Source organism: Ostrea edulis, chromosome 5 (assembly GCF_947568905.1).
Source record: "Ostrea edulis chromosome 5, xbOstEdul1.1, whole genome shotgun sequence".
Taxonomy (NCBI): Eukaryota; Metazoa; Mollusca; class Bivalvia; order Ostreida; family Ostreidae; genus Ostrea; species Ostrea edulis.
Genome location: NC_079168.1, coordinates 32,114,539 through 32,134,663, shown reverse-complemented (window position 1 = coordinate 32,134,663; position 20,125 = coordinate 32,114,539). Strand labels below are relative to the sequence as shown.

General features: G+C 35.5%; 2 protein-coding genes and 1 long non-coding RNA gene across 4 annotated transcripts; 2 read left to right on the top strand and 1 right to left on the bottom strand.

Annotated features, from left to right (window-relative positions):
• The first annotated feature begins 2,774 nt into the window (after window positions 1-2,774).
• LOC125651776 (uncharacterized) lies at window positions 2,775-4,432 on the top strand. The gene is made up of 2 exons (XM_048880532.2): window positions 2,775-2,865; window positions 3,590-4,432. The coding sequence occupies exons 1-2, from the start codon at window positions 2,812-2,814 to the stop codon at window positions 4,244-4,246; spliced, it is 711 nt and encodes a 236-aa protein (XP_048736489.2). The 5' UTR covers window positions 2,775-2,811; the 3' UTR covers window positions 4,247-4,432.
• Window positions 4,433-12,261: 7,829 nt separating this feature from the next.
• On the bottom strand, window positions 12,262-17,933 carry LOC125650159 (cytochrome P450 2B4-like). Of its 2 annotated transcripts, none has more exons than XM_048878185.2 (4): window positions 17,511-17,933; window positions 16,301-16,819; window positions 14,625-15,065; window positions 12,262-12,627 (listed from the first exon to the last, which is right to left on the bottom strand). In XM_048878185.2, the coding sequence occupies exons 1-4, from the start codon at window positions 17,839-17,841 to the stop codon at window positions 12,449-12,451; spliced, it is 1,470 nt and encodes a 489-aa protein (XP_048734142.2). In that variant the 5' UTR covers window positions 17,842-17,933; the 3' UTR covers window positions 12,262-12,448. The 2 variants fall into 2 exon arrangements, with proteins under 2 accessions (XP_048734142.2, XP_056021775.1); XM_056165800.1 differs by having other exon boundaries at window positions 12,262-13,716; window positions 17,511-17,841.
• LOC125650161 (uncharacterized) lies at window positions 16,363-18,306 on the top strand. The gene is made up of 2 exons (XR_007360910.2): window positions 16,363-16,498; window positions 17,596-18,306. It is a non-coding gene; the product is annotated as an uncharacterized LOC125650161 (long non-coding RNA).
• The last annotated feature ends 1,819 nt before the right edge of the window (window positions 18,307-20,125 follow it).

Here is a 20,125-nt window from a genome sequence, read left to right as displayed (position 1 = left end):
AAAATGATCTCCGTGGTAAACGTACTGACTCCAGGACGGGGCCAGACTTGGTATGTATAATGTTTATGTGTAAACCATTTTTGAATGTTATTGATAGCATATATCTTCTTTAATGCTATGCCGTTGGCCCCTTGTTAGTTAGATATTTTAGATGAAATAATTCCAGATCCATCTTCGCTAAGTTCTGTTTTTATATGTCAGTATTGAAAAAATGCATCGGGGACAGGGGCCAGACTGATGGCTTTCATAACGTACTAGGATTACTTTTCAATATTTACGTCCAATATTCGTGTTTATTATAAATGAAGACCGAATACGTACTTCATATTGGATAGAATGAATAGATATAAAAACCAACGGAGTTCGAATTGACTGCTACGTAACATGGTTATCTTTAAAAGCGAAATCATTTGAAGTTGCGACTATTCGGTTCACATGATGAATTTGATAAATGTTTGGACAAAAATACTAGGAAAATATGCAAGAAATTTTTGATATTATGATGCCAGAATACATCGACCTGTGCCGTAAATTGTCGGTACGCTTAGCACGCACTGTGTTGTATCTGTGTTTGATTGAATAAACCTGTACAACAGCTTCACATTTTATGATAAGAGAAAACGCAAACCTCCTGCATAATAAACTTACATGTACATCCGATTTATCATGTGTAAAGTTTGAACATGAATCAATGCATATGTTCGAGTTAAGATTTTACATCTACAATGTATGTATGTATGCAAAAATGAAATGAATTGTTTTTATTTTTTAATAATTGTCAGATAAATGAAAGAAGTTCCTGTGGTTTAAAACCTAACAGTCGTACTATAATAATATTGTAACGTACAGTGATCTGAACACGCTCACCGTTGCTTAGAGAAATACTACCATATCACTAGAAACGCTACACGTAGCTCGCTAGCGAAGCAGTAGAAATTCCCTACATACTGTTCGCTACACTTCCTACGCTCAGTTAAGCTTCGTTCCGAAGCTTAGCATGGATCTTCTCTGATTGTTTGGCACCTCTTCGGCAAAGGCATCCGCCGTTCACGACGACAACCGCCGTCGTCCCGGGACGAAACCCCGTCCGTACATGGACACAAAGTCCCAGCGATACTCTATCAGAAGCAGGCCTCCCACCAAACATCAGCCACTACCCTGTCACGATTTTGTAACATGCAGCGGTTTGAACACACTCGCCTTTGCTTTTACGTGATCAAGAGAAATCACAAAAAAGCTAGCTCAAGATCGAGGCAGTAGAAGTTCCCTGTATAAATGCCAAAAAGTCGATATTACATATATTTAACGATATCGTGCTTCCATACCATACGCAAGTTTAAATGTCCAAGTCAGCCGTTGATTGTGAAAGTCAGCCCTTCTCGCAAAAGTCCTATAGGAGATACCATCTATATACTCAGTAAAATAATGACCATTTTATAAGCAGAGAGTAACCAATGTTCTATGCTTTTTACGGGTTTAAAATTCACTGTTTTTTTGGGGGCTTTATTACGGTTTTTTTTTATGCCCCGTCGTGAATATGGCCGGAGTATGTAGTGTTTGTCATGCCCGTCCTTCCGTCTGTCTTTCCGTCACATTTGCATTTAGCTCAGTTTCAAAAAATAAACTATTCAAGATATTTTCATCAAACCTTACATGTTGATTTGTTGATTCTCTCCCTCTCTCTTAAACCCTTCCTATCTTAACCTTCTTATTTTGCTCTCTCTCTCTCTCTCTCTCTTATATTGTGATGATATGTACATTGTGTTGAATTGACTCAGTATTATGCTACATTTTACCTGTGCCCACCCCATTTTCGGGTCGCTGAGTAGTATCCAGTTGCCTTGCACATAATTTACATTCTCTATTTTTAATACATAATGCGTATGACGTGCATTTTATTTTCACGAGGATTCATACTTGAAATGCAGATATATATAATTACAAATCATCAACTTTCGTCAAGGTGATAATTTCTCATTTTTTTTCTATGGAGTAGAGGAGTTACTGGTTGCTTGTGTTTAATCGTTATTGTCTTTTCAAACAATGATAATCGTAACAATGTTTGTACACATATTGATTTAATGATAATGTTGAATTATGTTTATATTACAAGACAGTTATTGAATGCTATGTAAATTCTATAATGTACGTGTTCTGTACATGCTATTGCATTATGATCATTAGAATTAGTTTGCATGTTGCTAAGTCATCACATCCATTGCTTCAATAAGCCTGTGGCTTTGGAACGAACATCTGTCTCATGTGTTAACTGATCATGAAAGTATGCTAAACTCTTCCCCTTTGATCTCTCAGAAAACACTTTATTAGGAACATCTCCAGTGGCATGTCCTTTCATCATTACACAAATGGGCACATCTTTATACACATGCTCAATATACACTCTGCTTAATACCTGCCACTGAAATGCCATTCTTGTGCATCTGAACTATCTGTAACTTCATATCATGTCTGCATCAGACCCATAATGCTTACAATTGTTTCATACGTCTTACAGGTAGTTCCTTTAAATGTTGTATAAGAGTGCGGTACACCCTCACCTGCGCAGGTCAAGATTATGTAACATTACGTAAGCTGTAATGGCCTAGTCTGAATAGGACCCTGTATTTGGATTTCTTAAACGATTTGCTTTAGAATGTAGGACAAAGAGTCACGGAGAAATCATATCATATTTATTGTAAAATATTATTTTGATTTTTAAAAAGAGATTTTCTATTGAGATAAAATAAAAACAAGCTTTATGATCATTTGGTTTAGTATACTACATGTTAATGATTGTCAAAACAAAATCTGATGGCAGAATTATGGTTGGCTTCCTTTCACTCCAGATTATTGTCAAAACAAGAAGTAAGTGAACTGTCATATAATAATTGCTATATGAACAAGTTAATGATTTTTGCTTTCTTATTATCTAATAATGAACTGAAAGCGCTAAATATGGTAAAATAAAACCCCAATAAGAATGATATGTATTCCCTTCTACCTCCCATCCACTGTAAGAAATGTCTGGTGTCTGAACAACAGCTTTAGTGAGCATTTTGTGACTTTTTGTCCTGTGACTTTCTGTCTGTATACATGTATCTTTGCTTTACACAGTCCACTTAATTTGGCCACGAAGACTTTTGAATATGCATGCTTTTAAGAGTAATGTTATGACTAATTACATTCTATGTTAGCACTGAATAAAAGAACATATTGAAGTACAGAGTGTATAGGTTTTATGACCTGGAGACATGTTCTGTAAATCCTAAGTACACAACTACCGTTTTGTTTGTTTGTTGTTTTACTACACGCGCCGAACACGACAGGTAATAAAGTAAACGTTAAGGCAAATGTGCAAAACAATTAAAAGGTTTTACTTGATTTTAACATATTTTATGTACAATTAACAACATTGATTAGACTGGTTCAAAACTATACAGATGTACATGCATTATACAATGACGCAACAAGAACTGAAAGGTCATTGAGAAGTAAAATACATGTATGGTTTAATTATATGGCATATAACGAATTCATGTTTAGAAAAGGCAGTGACAAAATTTAACCCAATGATTTATTACATTTTCAGACAAAGTCGGGAAAACCTCGGGCAGGGGTCATCGCGGTAGGAGAACCTCCAGTAGAAGAGGGTACACCTTCAGCAACTACACGGCCATCTACACCTTCGACGGCCAGTTTGTCAACACCTGTCAGGTTTCGGCCATGTCGCCCGTCAGAAGGAGTTGGATTACAATCTGTGATAATGAAAAAGTTGATTGCCCAGCGCCAGCAACAGGATGCCATTCTAAAGAAACTTGACGTCGCCAATCAGCGCATCATAACACCGGAGACTCTGATCCGTAAGGGGAACTGCAACACAGACACCATCATAGACATCGCGAGGAGCTACTCCACCAAGCTGCCTGTGTCGGAGCCAAGGGAGGAAACATCTGCAGATCCCACAGGAATCCCAGACGAGTATGCCATAAGTGAATCAGAGTTGCGCAATATGGAATCAAGGAATGGTGGGAACTTTGCGGTACATCTTACCAGGAGACTATGGCCCGAGCTTTTTGGAGAAGGAAACATCCGATTCAATTACAATTGGTATGGTGGTGGGCAATTGAATAAAGAGGAGATGGACCCGATAAGGAAAGAAGTTTGCAAGAAGTATGTGTGCTATTTTAACCCAGAGTTCAAGGTCGAGGAATCCTGGAGAGAACGAATCGTCCCGACGCAACGATAAAAGGAAGCGAGGTGCCAATGTGACCAGGACCGCCTTACCCCCAATGGAGCCCGTATGCCTAGATGATGTATTTTCATTCCACGAATGATATATTATGTGATTTCTTGAGTGTGGTTCTCTTGATCTATTTGTTACTTTCAAATGACCATGATCAGATGTATTTATGAATAAATTGTTTTTCCAATACTTCCTCATTTTGTGTGTGTGTGTAATATTGATGATTTCTGTGAATAATTTTCAACAGAAAAGCAAAAACTCCAGCTGTATTTTAAATCTGATTTTCCTCTTAGAATAACAAATGGTAACATTTGACATTGCAAAATATTAGCACATGCATACCATGTATATCTATGGAAACAGAAGCCTGTTCAGCAGAGCGGGTGCCTGCGAACATTCCTAATATTCGCGTGCGCCCGCTCTGCTGAACAGGCTGAATAGGTACGAGGTATGTGTATACCTGTTACATAACGATTCCTGTCTGCTTCAACGCCCCAGACAACGATCAGCGCACGCTTGTCAAATTGTTCAATTTAATTTACATTGTTGAAGCTTTAATCTGATAGAGAGCGAGACACATGCATTGCCTAATTGGGTTGGAATATAAGGCAATTATAACATATAATATAATAACACAAAGTTGATAACAAGTAAAACGCACTTTTTGGGATATACGCCACCCGCATTATGCATGTGCGATTAGTCTACAAAATATGTTGGATTTTTATTAAACATACATGTATGCAATTAGAGAGTATGTTTTGATGTTGCTCACATTCGTATCGTAATCAAAATAATTAAGAAAGCAGATTGCATATCCTTGGGTTGAGACATTACAATGTTCACGTCCTTTAAATGACGCATTGAACATATACACACCGGATATTTATCATGTCCACTTCTACCCCGTGCATCACGGACCCAATAGGTGTACATATAAACGAAGTTCGATTGAAATGGGAAGACAAAATCTTTTAGCAAAATATAAAATTGACATTTCTTTATTCCTAAAAAATACAAAATGATATTTTGTTATAAATAAATTTTTGAATCAATTCTCAAAGTCTACATACATTTGTAAACGTCATTAAAACAGACAGAACATATTGATCTTGCACTCATATACGGTTATTTATATTTTTTCACCGTAAATATTATTAGCACATAGCTTCTTATCCAAGGTACATTATCATTATATGGAGCATAAAATATTAGATAACAAAATAAATAACGGAATTTTTTAGAATAAAAAAGTTGAGGTGTATTAAATATCATACATGTAAATCCTAAGTACATGTGTATCTGGTTTTAGTAAGGACAAATAAACGTTCCTGATTTTATTTTTTATTTTTTGTTAAATGATTTATTTAATATGCCGGTATGTAATGCCAGAAAGCCGACGATAATCAAGCCGTAGTCATTTTCTGCCGACGAATAAAATAGCTATTGTACAGGTAGATAGCCCTACAGGTAAACAACGGTACTTCACACCGCGGCGGTGTAATTCTGCCCCGCGATGAAATTCCTTGGCGGGATAGCGCGGGAAGGATTAACATACCGCGGGGGGAGCGCGGTCTAATACGGAATCCGCGTTGGCCGTACTGTAAATAAATATACTGCATTATGTTGAATTTCAAAACAAATATTGTCCAGTTAAAAAAACCCCAACCAACAAACATTCAAAATACTACTTACTACACAGGGACTCACCACGAATTGACCCTCTCTATTTTATATTTACGCAAGGGAGGAATCCAGAATCCCAAAAATCGCGTCCTCAAATTTTCATTCGTCTCCTTTCTATATTTCAAGGAAAAATCATAGTTTGTAAAATTACCTAATATATGTTTGCATCGGTAATAAATATGAAGAAGCAATGTATATTCTGTCATTTTTGAACTACAGGAACTTTTCCGCAAACACCCAATATAGAAAACGCGTTCTCATTGGTCAATTCAATTCGCGCTTCAATATCGATCAAGTTAACTCGTATGAGATAATGTTTTCGCGGGAATCTGTCAATATGGATATATAACATGCTGCATTATCGGGTCATAATATTTTGATCGCAGATGCTGGAGGCATAGGGAAAAGTTTTTTTTTTTTATTAAGAAATAATCTTAGAAAATGTTCTCTGCTCTCAGACATGTGTGAGAAAACCTAAATGTGTGGGCTATGATACTCTTGTGGATCTCTTGTTTAAGTTCGGGTTTTATGTAGAAAGTAGTCCCTTTTTCTATTTTTCGTTACCCCCTACCCCTTAATGAAAAGAAAGGAAAAACAAAAACACATACATGTAGTATGTGCCTGCGATGTGACATCTAGAAGTTTTATTCATATTTGCATTCTAATAGTTATTTAACAATTAATTCTTACTTACCACGAATTTTTCCTCTCAATCTCCGACATGATTCTCTTCTATATTCAAATGCCCGCCTACACACGATGTACGAGTTAACTTGATTAAAATTGAGGAGCGAATTGAATTGACCAATGAGAACGCGTCTTCTATTTTGGGTGATTGAAGAAAAGTTCCTGTTGTTAAAAAACGACAATAAATGCATTGCTTCTTCATATTTATTGCCGGTGCAAACATATATTAGGTATTTTTACAAACGATGATCTGCATCTACAATTGCATATACGTTCATAGTAGATACTAGTGTATTCTTAACTTTATCATTTGCTAGCATTGCGTCTCAAATTTAAGTAGATTGTGCATTGCTCTTGTCATTGAGATTCTTTGCAGATAGTGATATAGTTGAAGTGAGAAAAAGGAGTTCATTATCTTAAAAAAAATTGAAAATTGTTTTATTTACTGTACATAGCTTTACTTGACATTCTGAGTCAGTTCGGGGGCTGTTTAGATACATGCATGATGTTCGAGTGGGTGGTGCTGGGGTAACATGGTGCTATGGGATGGAAGATGCATCATGAGCAGTTCAGTCTCGGACGTTTATATCGTGGTCATATTGTCAATGAATCAACAATTTACTCCTCAACAACTCACTGACACAATGTTGGTAATGGCTTTCATTTAGGCTCTCAATTACAGTAACCATGTGATCTATCTAGTTTGCCATTATATAGACACAAGTGCAATGGGGTGTTTTCACACTATTTTTGTCCCTAAACTAGTTCAAACATTCCACAATGTATTGGGGCCCCTCATAGATGTCTTGCTATTTTGAATATCCAAAGGTCGGTCCAGCTCTTTTTCTTCAACATTTGTAATGGGCTTATTTTGAATTTATGTTTACTGGTCCCACTCTAGTTTATATACCGTTATCTACGTTTTACAAGTTGGAATGGTTGAAATATTATCAAATTAGGACAAGGAACTCTTAGGCAAGCTGGCTGTCGAAGTGCTTTTCAGTTTATTCCGGATCATTTAGGAGTTTGGTTATTAGTTTTTTTCAAATAATGTTTTTGCTATTTCGATAAATAAATCCTAATGGATTGCATAAGTAGTCCTAACTCTGGGGACGTTTTTACATCAATAACAAAATGTAAGGCTAGCTCGGACACTTTCGATCGTTACCTGGATGATCTAGTCGTGGATAAGGTGGAATTCAGGTAGTGCCACTCTGATGAGTTTGATTGAATTGCAAGTTTGAGTGAATTAAGCGTACGATCGTGAGTTTTTAATTGATGCAAATGAGATTACCATTTGCATTAATAAAACGCAAGTTAGTTATAGTTGATATGGTTTAATTTCAATGGGTAGGGAAAAAGTCCTTTTCAAGAAGTCTTTAGTTGGGACCAATAAACCTTGCAAATCAATGAGATCAAGCAGATTGATTGATTAATTGTATCTTGCTTGGCGCCTCTCTCGAGACTTTTTCACTCATATGGAGACGTCACCGGGACTGGTGAGGGGCTTCAAATTTGGGCCTATGCTCGGCGCTTGCTGCCATTGAGCGGTGAGGTTCTTTAGCGTGCCACATCTGCTGTGGCGCGGGACATCCGTTTTAGGGTAATCTCCGGGGTCCCGTGGCATTCGCACCTGATGCCGAGCGTTTGGTGATGGAACTGTCACTACCTGTTTCAGTGACTTGGTTCTGTCGCGGCTGGGATTTAAACTCCGACCTTCCGCATGCGGGGTGAACGCAAAACCTCTAGACCACCGCGGCGGCCAGACCAAGCAGACATTCATTAGGAGAAGGTATGATCCTGTGTGCGAAGTCTGTGAACCACATCATCATAGTAGATGTCTAGTATCAAAAACTCATATTATGTGGTTATTGTTTTTACAGTCTTGGATTTTTCAGGGACACTGCTGGATCAAATGTCTGATCTAGGATGTGGGGTCTTTTTCTGGGATATGTGTTTCTTCCATTGCCTAAATATCGGATAATCATGATGTTATTTAGAAGTAGGACATTACCTTTTTCAAGATATTCTCCGTAGTGGTGACGTAGTAGTTATGGCAACAAAGTTGGTCCTATCTTGTCAATATCTTTCATTGGTTAGTGTTTTATTGAATAGAGCTACAATTCTAAGTAGGTATTAGAATTGGAAAGACATTTTTTGTTGAAATTTCTATTTGATGTTGTCATCCCCGGTGTTCAACACCAACTATAGAATACCATCCTCAATTTTCAGGAGTCGGTCAACTTCATTCACATACTCAAATAAATAAAGGATTCCTCAGTTGCCAGAAATCGAATGAAACAGGTCTCAGTCCAATTAAAAAAAAATCGTACATAGTCTGGTTATCTCGCATCTGCTAATCTAGTCAACATAGTGAAACCATGTTGTACAGTTTGTAGTTTACATGTCAAGTTAAAGTTGCTCTTATTGGGCAGTCAGAGGTAGTGACTATCGGTTTGAGATGATGTGTTTGTTTTATCTTGACAAGCTCCTTGAAGGTTGATGAAGACCATATTTCATAGCACGTGTCCACAACTATTAAATGTCTCGTGTCGTAACAGCAGTGTGCTTCAATGCCTATGAAACCCCATGGTGAAACGGGGTGATGAAAGTCTAAAATCAAATCAAATCATGCGTTGTATGAAGTAAATTGTAAGGTCCAATAAATTTCCAAGTATATAGGGACAACTAGGGAATGATTGTATTTTTGTGTGGTTTTGCCTTGCGTTTAATGGGGACCAAATTTTGTGGGTATTGTGGTTTATTAATCTCTACACCCCAAGTCAACAGTGTAGTAGACAATACCATGCTGCAGGTAAGGGGTGTGATGGATGGCGTTGTTTTTTATGATGTGTCCTTCAGCGATTTACTGAGGACTTGGTTTTTATGTGTTGAAACTTGGAATGTTCAGCGTATCCTAAATTAGTCGAGCTTTGTCGTGGGTCACTTGATTGGTGGCCCCCCCTTTGGTGGGATTACTGCAAACAAGGCTTTCCTGTTTGCGGTCATGTGGCGTTTGCGCACACCAAGTCAACTGAGTCCATATGTATTGGTGTGTTGCCAGTGAATTTGAAACTGTTCTGTGCAATTAAACTGTGACTGAATTTGTGAAACTGTGACTGAAGTTGTAAAACTGTGACTGTTGTCAAAATGATTGCTATTATCACAACTCCCAACTGATTCCACAACTCTAAATCAACTCCCAACTGATTCCATATTTATTGTGTTGCCAGTGCTTGTGAAACTGTTCTGTGATTTGTGACTGTGATTTGGTGAAACTTGCTGTTGTTAAAAAATGAGTGCTTTTATCATAACGTATAAATGAGCTAAATATTGGGTTAATTCAACATACTCTAATTAGGTAACCATCCGCGTTTGACCCGGGGTGGTCAATTTTGAACTTGTTGATTGATGTTGCATTTTTTGTTGATGTTGCATTTTCTATGGGTTTGCTCGTATGTGTTGTTAATGGCATCCCACAAATTCTTGCTTTATGCCACGGCCATTGCCCAATACTCGCCGAAAGGTTGAAACTGGTTTTGTTTGTCTTTTTTTCTCTGTATAAATAATGTGTAAAACACAGTATCAACAAAATCCAAAATATCATTATCTAGACATGTGACGACGAGTTTTAACTCGAGAGGAAACTTTGTACAATTCGTGCAGTAACACTGTAAAACGTATTCGCCAATTTTAAACTCTAGTAGTAATTTAAAATCAAACTTCTAGTAATTAGGTAAAAGTTTAGACGAAAATAACAACATTGAATGATTGCATTGGCAAAATAAGCAAACCAATATTCACTAAAATGTTTCATGAAAGGTGAAGATAGCGAACAGTGATAAAACTCCTACAAGCAATACAAAATAGATAGTTGGGCAAATACGGACCTCTGGACACACCAGAGGTGGGATCAGGTGCCTAGGAGGACTAAGCATCCCCTGTCGACCGGTCACACCCGCCGTGAGCCCTATATCCTGATCAGGTAAACGGAGTTATCCGCACTCAAAATCAGTGTGCCAAGAACGGCTTAACAATCGGAATGAAACACGTCAGACAGCATGTTACCCAATGATAGGTTGTATTGACGAACTAGATCCATTATCACCTTCATATGGTGTTTATATATCTCACCTGATTCGATATGCCAATATCCAAGAGCTTGTTCTGCGTATAGTCAGTTTTTAAATCGAGGTAATCTACTGACAAACAAGTTGATGGTACAGGGGTTTCAACAGTCTCGATTGAAGTCAGCATTTTGCAAATTCTATGGTCGTTATAACGATCTAGTTCGTCAATACAACCTATCATTGGGTCAAATGCTGTCTGACGTGTTTCGTACCGATTGTTAAGCCGTTCTTGGCACACTGATTTTGACTTGTGTCAATTAATGCCAAGTTCGTTTAAAATACAGTTGTAATAATGAGCCTTACAAACAAAGACAATGTTGTTACTAGCTTTGTCAGCTGAAACCAAAACATATTCCTCATGTAACCTATCTAATTCTCTTATCACTTCTGGTTTACTAAACACAGAAGGATAGATGGTACGCACTTTTGTTTTCATGTGTCTAATGCGGGATTTTAATATTCCTCTTATGCTTTTAACCCATTCTGACAATGTATCAAGTTCTTCTTTTTCATATTTAGCCCATCGTCGGGCATAATCTTCAACATACAATGTAATTCATAATAGAGATGAAGTTATGTCGCCAATTGAAAGACCGAGGTTCTCCGTATTTAGGACTTTTTAGAATAAGTGATTTGAGGTTCTCATTTTCAACTATATCAACATCACCAGTAATGACATGTCCAGCTGGACTATAGTTGAAAGAAGATGAAGAACAAGAACACTTTGGTGGATTACGTATAAGATGGTCTATATCAAAACACTGCAAAGTTTGTTTATAATTAAAAAGTTTGGATACAATAGTAGAAGTATAGATAGAAATAGAAACTCTTTGCGTGAATATCAAACTGAATTTTAGAAATGTCCTCATGTATTTGGGAAAAAAGTTGATTATCAGTCATTTCACAAGCAATGGGAAATTGACGTTGATTCAAGAGACCATGAGGGTTACTGACTTTTGCATTCATTATATAGCACACATATTTCTATGTTTTTGTTGTTGTTTTTTTGGGTTTTTTTGTTTTGTTTTTACATTTCTGTACGTTTTTATGTAGGAGAAGTTGATAATGAATATATGAAATATATAAGGATGATTTACAACGGTGTATTTTGTAATAAAAACAACAAATAAATCTTGGAAATAGCAGAAATGTATACATGTATTCAATAAAATCCTCTGAGCATTTAGGAAAAAATAAACCGTTTGAAAGAGTAGAATTGCAAATAATGGTGAAAACAACCACGTAATTGGAGAATTGCAAATGATGGTGGAATTGGCCAGGTGAACGTACAAATTATAAATAATGGTGAAATCAGCCAGGTAAATGGACGATTGCAAATAACAAATTGACCCATCAAAGGTTATGTTCACTCTAGTTATGTTCGTCATACCTGAAGTATATAACGTCAAGTACTTGTGTTATAAATGGGCTTATTCATATAAGTTTAGTAGTATACATAGTAATAAAAAACTATATTCAATGACACTCTATAATTGTCTTTAAAGATAACAATAGTCAGATTATGATCACTTTATTCCTGTTAGTCATACATAAACTACATAACAACAACTGTTTGTGAAATGAATCCGTATCGCTATACAAGTGCGCCTAGTAATAAACAAATTAGATTCAATGACAATCCAGACTTGTTTTTCAACATGATAATAGTCAGGGTGAACAAAGGGTACGTGCTACATGTACTCTAAACACTTACAGCTCTTAAACTGAAAGATTTCGGCGCGTAAGTAATTCCAAAATGACCTTTCTCAGATGGTAGATGATCTGGATCAGTTGGTAAAATCTGGAATCTCTGTATCATGGAAGTGGCAAACAGGAACAATTCCATCCTCGCCAAAGTCTCACCCAGACACACTCGTCGACCTGGAACAAATTATACTGAGTAAGATGCATTTTCTGTCAGAGAAATCTTTGAAGATACAGGAGTTATTTACTCCTGCTAGGTACCTGTGCCAACCTCTGGCATGCCCATTTATCTTTCTATGTCCCTACAAGAATATTTTACTTAGATGGACGGTCATACCAGTGAGTTTATTTTAAAACACCTGGTGCATTACAGGACCTCCATTTCAAGATCTTGTCCGATAGATCCATGACTCTCACGTCTAGATACCGATTATTTTGTAAATGAGCGATCTCCTTTATTTACGTCTTAGGTTTGACATTGCCTTGACACAACTGGACTCTTACTCACAACCTCCCAATAAAAGGATTTTAATACGTGGACAATAGTCGTGTGTTTCTAACAGAAATTTAATATTCTAGGTTGAAATAAAAAATACCCTAAAACACATTTTTTGAAAAAAATTTCAACATGTGAATATTTTATTATAAGTCTCATTGCTAGAGCTGTAACCATATGCATGTATAATGGGTAGGAAATACATGTATTTGTAGCGGTGATCTTTAACCTCAGAATGAAGGGTCATCCTTGGACCTTATTAAAGTTCAAATTAAATAGGAGACACAATCGTGTCCAGATAATAACCTTGGGGTTTCATACCTTAATTCAACGATGACAACAAAATACTGGTATCTTAATCCAGTGATATAAAATGTATCGAACAGGACATTGATGCTCACAATGTAAAACTTATACGGTACCAATTTTAATGCACCAGATGCGAATTTCGACAAATAATGTCTCTTCAGTGATGCTCAACCGAAATGTTTCAAATCCGAAATAACAATGAAGTTTTAGAGCTATTTAGGGAAATACAGAGTACCAAAAAAAAAAAAAAAAAAAAAAGAAAAGAAAAGAAAGTGGAGTCAAAATTCGTCTAAGGATAAGAGCTATATGTGAGGGAGATAATCCTTAATTTTGAAATGAATTTCTAAATTTTATAACAGCAATTAAATATACATCCGTATTTTCAAGCTAGTAACGAAGTACTTAGCTACTGGGCTGTAGAGATCATCGGGAACTAACAGTCCACCATTAGAGGCCTCAACCTAGGGATCATAATGTAAAACTTATACGGTACCAATTTTGATGAGCAAGATGCGCATTTTGACAAATAATGTCTCTTCAGTGATGCTCAACCGAAATGTTTGAAATCCAAAATAACAATGCTTGAGTGTTGTTTATATTTCAATAGCTCAGTACAACTTTACCAATGATGTCCATTTCAAAATATGAACTGAAATCTTTTACCTCTTTTGTTGAGCGTTACTGAGGTGACTATGTCGTCATGTATGCATAAATTAAACTCCATAGCATTAATATGTTTTGAAATAAAGATCAATTAAACTGTTTTTCACAAACCACACAGAACATTTTTAAATTGCTTATGAAAAATTTGCGATCATAATAAACATAAACTTGTGAATACGCAAGCTGACGTCCCCCCGTCACGTACTACACTGTTAAAAGTACACTTGAATATGCACTTTTCCCCATAGCATCCAGCTTATCCGCGCTTATATATATATTTTCTGTAAACCTCAAAGATCATGCAGTAGTACGCAAATACATGTAAAGATCATGCAGTAGTACGCAAATACATGTAAAGATCATGCAGTAGTACGCAAATACATGTAAAGATCATGCAGTAGTACGCAAATACATGTAAAGATCATGTAGTAGTACGCAGATACATGTAATGATCATGCAGTAGTACGCAAATACATGTAAAGATCATGCAGTAATACGCAAATACATGTAAAGATCATGCAATAGTACGCAAATACATGTAAAGATCATGCAGTAGTACGCAAATACATGTAATGTGTTTTGAAACGTTTCCTTTCTACGTAAATACAATGAAAGGTAATTTTGAAAACTTCGTGTGGATGTAATTGTAAGTGCCCCTAATTTGCTATATTTCATTTATCAGCTCAAAACTGCAGTGTTTTCTTACCGAGTGAAAATGTTAGAACTTTCTCCCTATTGTGAAGGTTTCCTTTCTCATCCAAAAATCGTTCTGGGTGAAAAGCATGTGGATCAGGGAAAATATCCTTGTCAAAGGAGACGGAATGCAAATTCGGAATGAGAAGAGTGTCTTTTGGAATTGTGAAACCTTTATATTGAAGATCATCCGTTAGTCCATGGGGTAAAGCTATTGGAAGAACCGTTCCTTTTCGGAGAACCTCGTGTATGGCTGCTTCACAGTATGGAAGATTTGGTTTGTCTTCCATTCTAGGAAAACGTGAAAAACCAATGACATCATTAATCTCTTTGCGCATTTTATCTTGCACATCCGTATTCCTAATCATAAATAGGGAAAACCATCGGAGAGCGGTTGATGTAGTTTCAGTTCCAGCGATAAATAATTCATTTACAATCATCAATAATTGTAACTCTGCAAAGAAATGGTAAAGATTCTTTTTATTGGTTGTCAACTCATAGTGTGATATATTTTCCTCATCTAAAATTTATACACAAATATCTTTAACTGAAAATGGCATCTTTGGTGACTACTTTAGGCACAGGGGCTAAGCCCGTTTTGGGCCCGAACTCTGTGATACCATAAATATAGAAAGGGGTCTAACTCTGACACAGATAAAAAACTAACCACTCGCTTCAAATGCCTAAAAAAATCTTAAACTAGGTAAGCTATGCGTAATTTGTCGTTTTCCTTGCATAAATTAATGTTTTAACTACTTGTATGCCAAATTTCAAGTCACTGGTTCTTAAAATAACAAAGATATACGTCATCGTTCTCTCGATTTCACTTGTTTATTTTTACTAGGACATTTACCGGTCCAGGTCACGGAGTCGTTTCTCGCCTATGACAGCAGCGAAATTCAGACTAAATACCCGATAGACTTAAAATCTCAAATACCTTAAAACTGATCAAAACATTATTCTTGTGATATTGCACTTAGAGAAGGAAATTGAACATTATTTCTTTGCTTTTTTAATTTTTTGTTTTTGTTTATTCTATTTCATTTAGATTATTATTACCCACTCCCCCTTTGTTTAAAGTTTTAGACATTTCGGGTATTTAGTGTATTCATTAAAATGGCAGATCTTGTCAACAGTTGATGCTGCTAAGGAAAAATAAGTCGTGTAACGTCTACACGAAGAACATTATTAAAATATGAGGAAGTAAGTAGCGTATAATTGATGTGAAATTTTAATTGACAGGTCCGAAATCTTCCATACTAGTCTGAATTTCGCTGCTGTCATAGGCGAGAAACGACTCCGTGACCTGGACCGGTAAATGTCCTAGTAAAAATAAACAAGTGAAATCGAGAGAACGATGACGAATATCTTTGTTATTTTAAGAACCAATGACTTGAAATTTGGCATGCAAGTAGTTAATACATTAAACTATGTAAAGAAAACGACAAATTACGCATAGCTTACCTAGTTTAAGATTTTTAGGCATTTGAAGCGAGTGGTTAGTTTTCTATCTGTGTCAGAGTTAGACCCCTTTCTATATTTATGGTATCACAGAGTTCGGGCCCAAAACGGGCTTAGCCCCTGTGACTTTAGGTAATTACGTCCTACTGAATTTAAGAATTTGCTCATTTCAATACAAGAAAACTAAAATCTTTACTGTATTCATAATTAGTTCTGTCTGGTAATTACCATCATAGGTTGTGTTTGGATTGCCTTTCTCGGATTTCATCTTTTTCAGGTAAACATCAACAAAATCTCTGAGATTATTTTCATCATAAGCTTCCTCGTGCTCCTCAATGATTTTCCGAAGATGATCCTCCAAACTAGTTGCATTGGAAATTGCTTCCTTTATCCGAAATGGATCGCCAGGAATGTATTTGAAGAAAGGTAATATTGTCGCAACAAACATTATATTTTCGTTGCTCAGATTTTGATTCATCTGATTCAATAGAGACTGAAATTTTTTATCATTATGGTCATAGCGCTGGCCAAAGTTGATGGAACATATGATATTGGCGATACAGACATGTAGCAGGTCAGGCATGTTGAACGGTGTTCCATCTTTAGATTGGATTTCTTTAACAAATACTTCTATTTCCTCAACAATTCTAGACTCCAGGCTTCTTTTTCCAAACCCGAATTCTCTCAGTGCATTTAAAGTAAATGTTCTGTGTTCTTTCCAGAGTTCTCCAGAAGAACTTACCACACCTTGAATTTTAAAAACAGTGTAAAGTATACGACATGTTAGTTGAAGTGATAATTTTTTTCTCCAAAAATCAAAAGAACAATACAATTTCCTAGAAGTTTGTGAGATTATGGCTACCATTACAATTTGCAGAGATGAAGGGTGATGATAACGAGCAGTGATCGATCTCATAACTCCTACATGTATAAGCAATACAAAATAGAGAGTTGGGCAAACACGGACCCCTTGATATCAATCTTACAAGATTTCGACCTCACACAATGAACCCACATTAAGTCAGCGGATATAACTAATCTAAAGGTCACTATATGATAATCTGTGTCTACTGGATTTGAATTATAAACACAGTATATCATTCTCGAGAACAGAAATGGGATGTTACAGGCGATATATTGCAAGAATTATGCATATCAGTTAGATTTTCACAGGGGATGCTTACTCCTCCTTGGCACCTGACCCCACCTTTGGTATATCCAGGGGTCCGTGTTTGCCTAACTCTCTATTTTGTATTGCTTATAGGAGTTATGAAATTGATCATTGTTCATTGTTTGCACTTCCCCCAGGATAAAACTGTAAAACATTTGATACCAGTAAATAGTTTACCAGCAATCTGATTAATATCTTAAAGTTTACTGACTACAGTGATATGAGCGTCTTTTGAGATCAATCAGAATGAGAATTTCAACACTTTACCTTTGAATTTCCCGATTTCTCTTGTAAAAAAAGTATCTGGTCTCTCGGATACGACATCTCCATGCTTTATGAATATATCCCTTAGGGTATCATGTCCGCTGACGACAACAAGGATCCTCGAACCAGTGATTAGACTGAAAACGTCTCCGTACTTCTGCCTATACTCCATGAACGTCTCCAACAACGTGCCCGGACTCACACTTAGAAGATTCCCAATGAATGGGACTGTGGGAGGTCCCGGGGGAAGGGTAGCATTTCTCGTGGTCTTCCGCCACCGTGTGAATAAAAGTACTACTAGACATGCTAGGAAAACAGTCCAGAAAACATACATTGTGTTATTTTAATGGAAGCTTTCAGGTTTTAAATCGACATTCCTTTTAAGTTACCTTTTGCTATTCATAAACGAAATGCCGTATACTCCTCTACTAACGTTATTGTTATTCAAATTTACACCACGTGGGTTTTTTGACCCATTAAAAGGTTAGAGGTGAGGTCAAATTCCGCAGTGAAGGAAACTGGAAATAAATGTGCCAAATATATAGTCATTTTCTATATACTGTAATAGACATGTATCATCATTACGTAGAAAATTCAATTCAGTACTGTCATACCGGCGATGATTGTGAAATAGTGAAAAGCTCAGGAAGTTAAAGTCATTTAAAGATCTAGATTGTAGTTTAACTGATATTTAGTCTTAATGTCGTGTCAGGAGGGGGAGGGTCTTCTTTTTTTTGGGGGGGGGGACGGTAATAATTCCATTGTTTATAACATATGCAAATAAAGAAATTGGAGTGACTGCTTTCTTTCATTTTCATTTATAGTGGTATTTAGGGTAAAGACAGAACTGCAAACATGTATGCATGTATTGATGGAGAATTTGTATAATTTTTTTTTATCTTTGGTAGTAAGTTTTTAACCCCCCCCCCCACACCGAATTAAGAAATCAAGAAGTTTTTCGAAATTAGGAGAAAAGTTCTCCCTCCCCGATTTAGGATTTTGTAGAGTGGGCAACTCACAGGACAAAAGATTTTTTTTTCTCTTGTCAAGGATTTTTTAACAAATTAAGTTATCTTCAGCATTGGTTACAAAAAAAGAGAGAATATTTTGCATTGAAAATAAAATTAGTGAAGAAAATGTGCGATTCCTCCCTTACAGTATAATTTCTACTCATATAAACTGCACAAAATAATTTATCACATTATAAGTAAATCATCATCACAGAAAAAATGAAATTGATGTTATTGTTAGATACTATATATTACTACACTTCTATAGCATGCTATTTTTAGATTTATTCCTCTTTAAAGATATCTCATAAATATTATAAGATATCTTATAAAACTAAATACAAGATATCTTCTAAAGTTTATGAAATATATTAATTGTATCCTTTATAATTGGATATCTGATAAAATTTATTTTGTATATTTTTCTTAACAAATATATGTTATATATTTTATAAGATATCTTATAAAATATATATCTTATGTCTTTTAAGATATCTCAAACTTAATAAGATATTTTATGAAATATCTCAAAAACGAATTTTTATAAGATATCTTGTTAACTTTATAATGTATCATATGAATTTACTTTTATAAGATATATCATAAAACATATAAGATATCTTGCATGTATATTATAAGATATATCAAAGCTTGAGCTATATTTTTTTTAAAAATTGTTTATGAGATATCTTATAAGATATGCAAGATAACTTATAAAGCTTGTGAGAAATATTATAAAACATTTCAGATATCTTATGTTTTATACGATATCATTAAAATAAATTTAAAATACCTTCTATTTTTATAAGATATCTGTTAAACATGATAAGATATCATTTGCTATACAAGATATCTTATAAAGCTTAGGAGATATCTTTCATAATATATATCTTAAATATTTTATAAACTGTAAATTATATGAGATATATATCTTACAAGATTTATTAGATATCTTATCAGAAATAGAAGATATTTCATAAATTATATACGAAATCCTTATAGGAATACCCGGTAGATATAAATATGGCGTTCCATACACCTCACTTAGGAAGAAGCTAGATTAGCAGGATTTATACAAATTATATGAATATATACATATTTTCTATATATCTCAAGAAATATCTGTGAAAAGCCTAATATGCATTTTCATAAATTTAAAACTTAACATACCAATTTCACTATTTTTGGTAATCATACTTATACTCCAACTGCCCTTTCAAAAGACGAAATTCTTCAAAACCATGCTTCAGTTTTAGACACATTTAATATTCCAGTCAATGGGTCGAATGAATATGAGTTACCGTACCTATACTGGATTCCTAAACTACATAAAAACCCTTACAAACAAAGATACATTGCTGGATCCAGTAAGCCCCTATCTTTGCTCCTCACGAAAATGTTAACAGCTGTGAAGGAGAAACTTCAAACTTACTGTGCAACTACATATGCCAGAAGTGGTGTTAATCAAATGTGGATTCTAAAAAATTCTAAAGAACTTTTAGTAAACTTGAAATCACAGAATTTTCCCCAAATCAATAGCATTAAAACCTATGACTTTTCAACACTATACACGACCATTCCTCACGATAAATTAAAGACTAGACTTTT

Bases quoted from the DNA above. Each gene is read 5' to 3' on its own strand.
- LOC125651776 (XM_048880532.2), top strand. From the start codon at position 2,812: ATGGCAGAATTATGGTTGGCTTCCTTTCACTCCAGATTATTGTCAAAA. The intron at 2,866-3,589 runs GTAAGTGAACTG...TTACATTTTCAG, and splicing joins GATTATTGTCAAAACAAGAA to ACAAAGTCGGGAAAACCTCG.
- LOC125650159 (XM_048878185.2), bottom strand. From the start codon at position 17,841: ATGTATGTTTTCTGGACTGTTTTCCTAGCATGTCTAGTAGTACTTTTA. The intron at 16,820-17,510 runs GTAAAGTGTTGA...TTAAAATTCAAG, and splicing joins AGAAATCGGGAAATTCAAAG to GTGTGGTAAGTTCTTCTGGA. The intron at 12,628-14,624 runs GTAAGAAAACAC...AATTTGTTCCAG, and splicing joins AGTTCTAACATTTTCACTCG to GTCGACGAGTGTGTCTGGGT.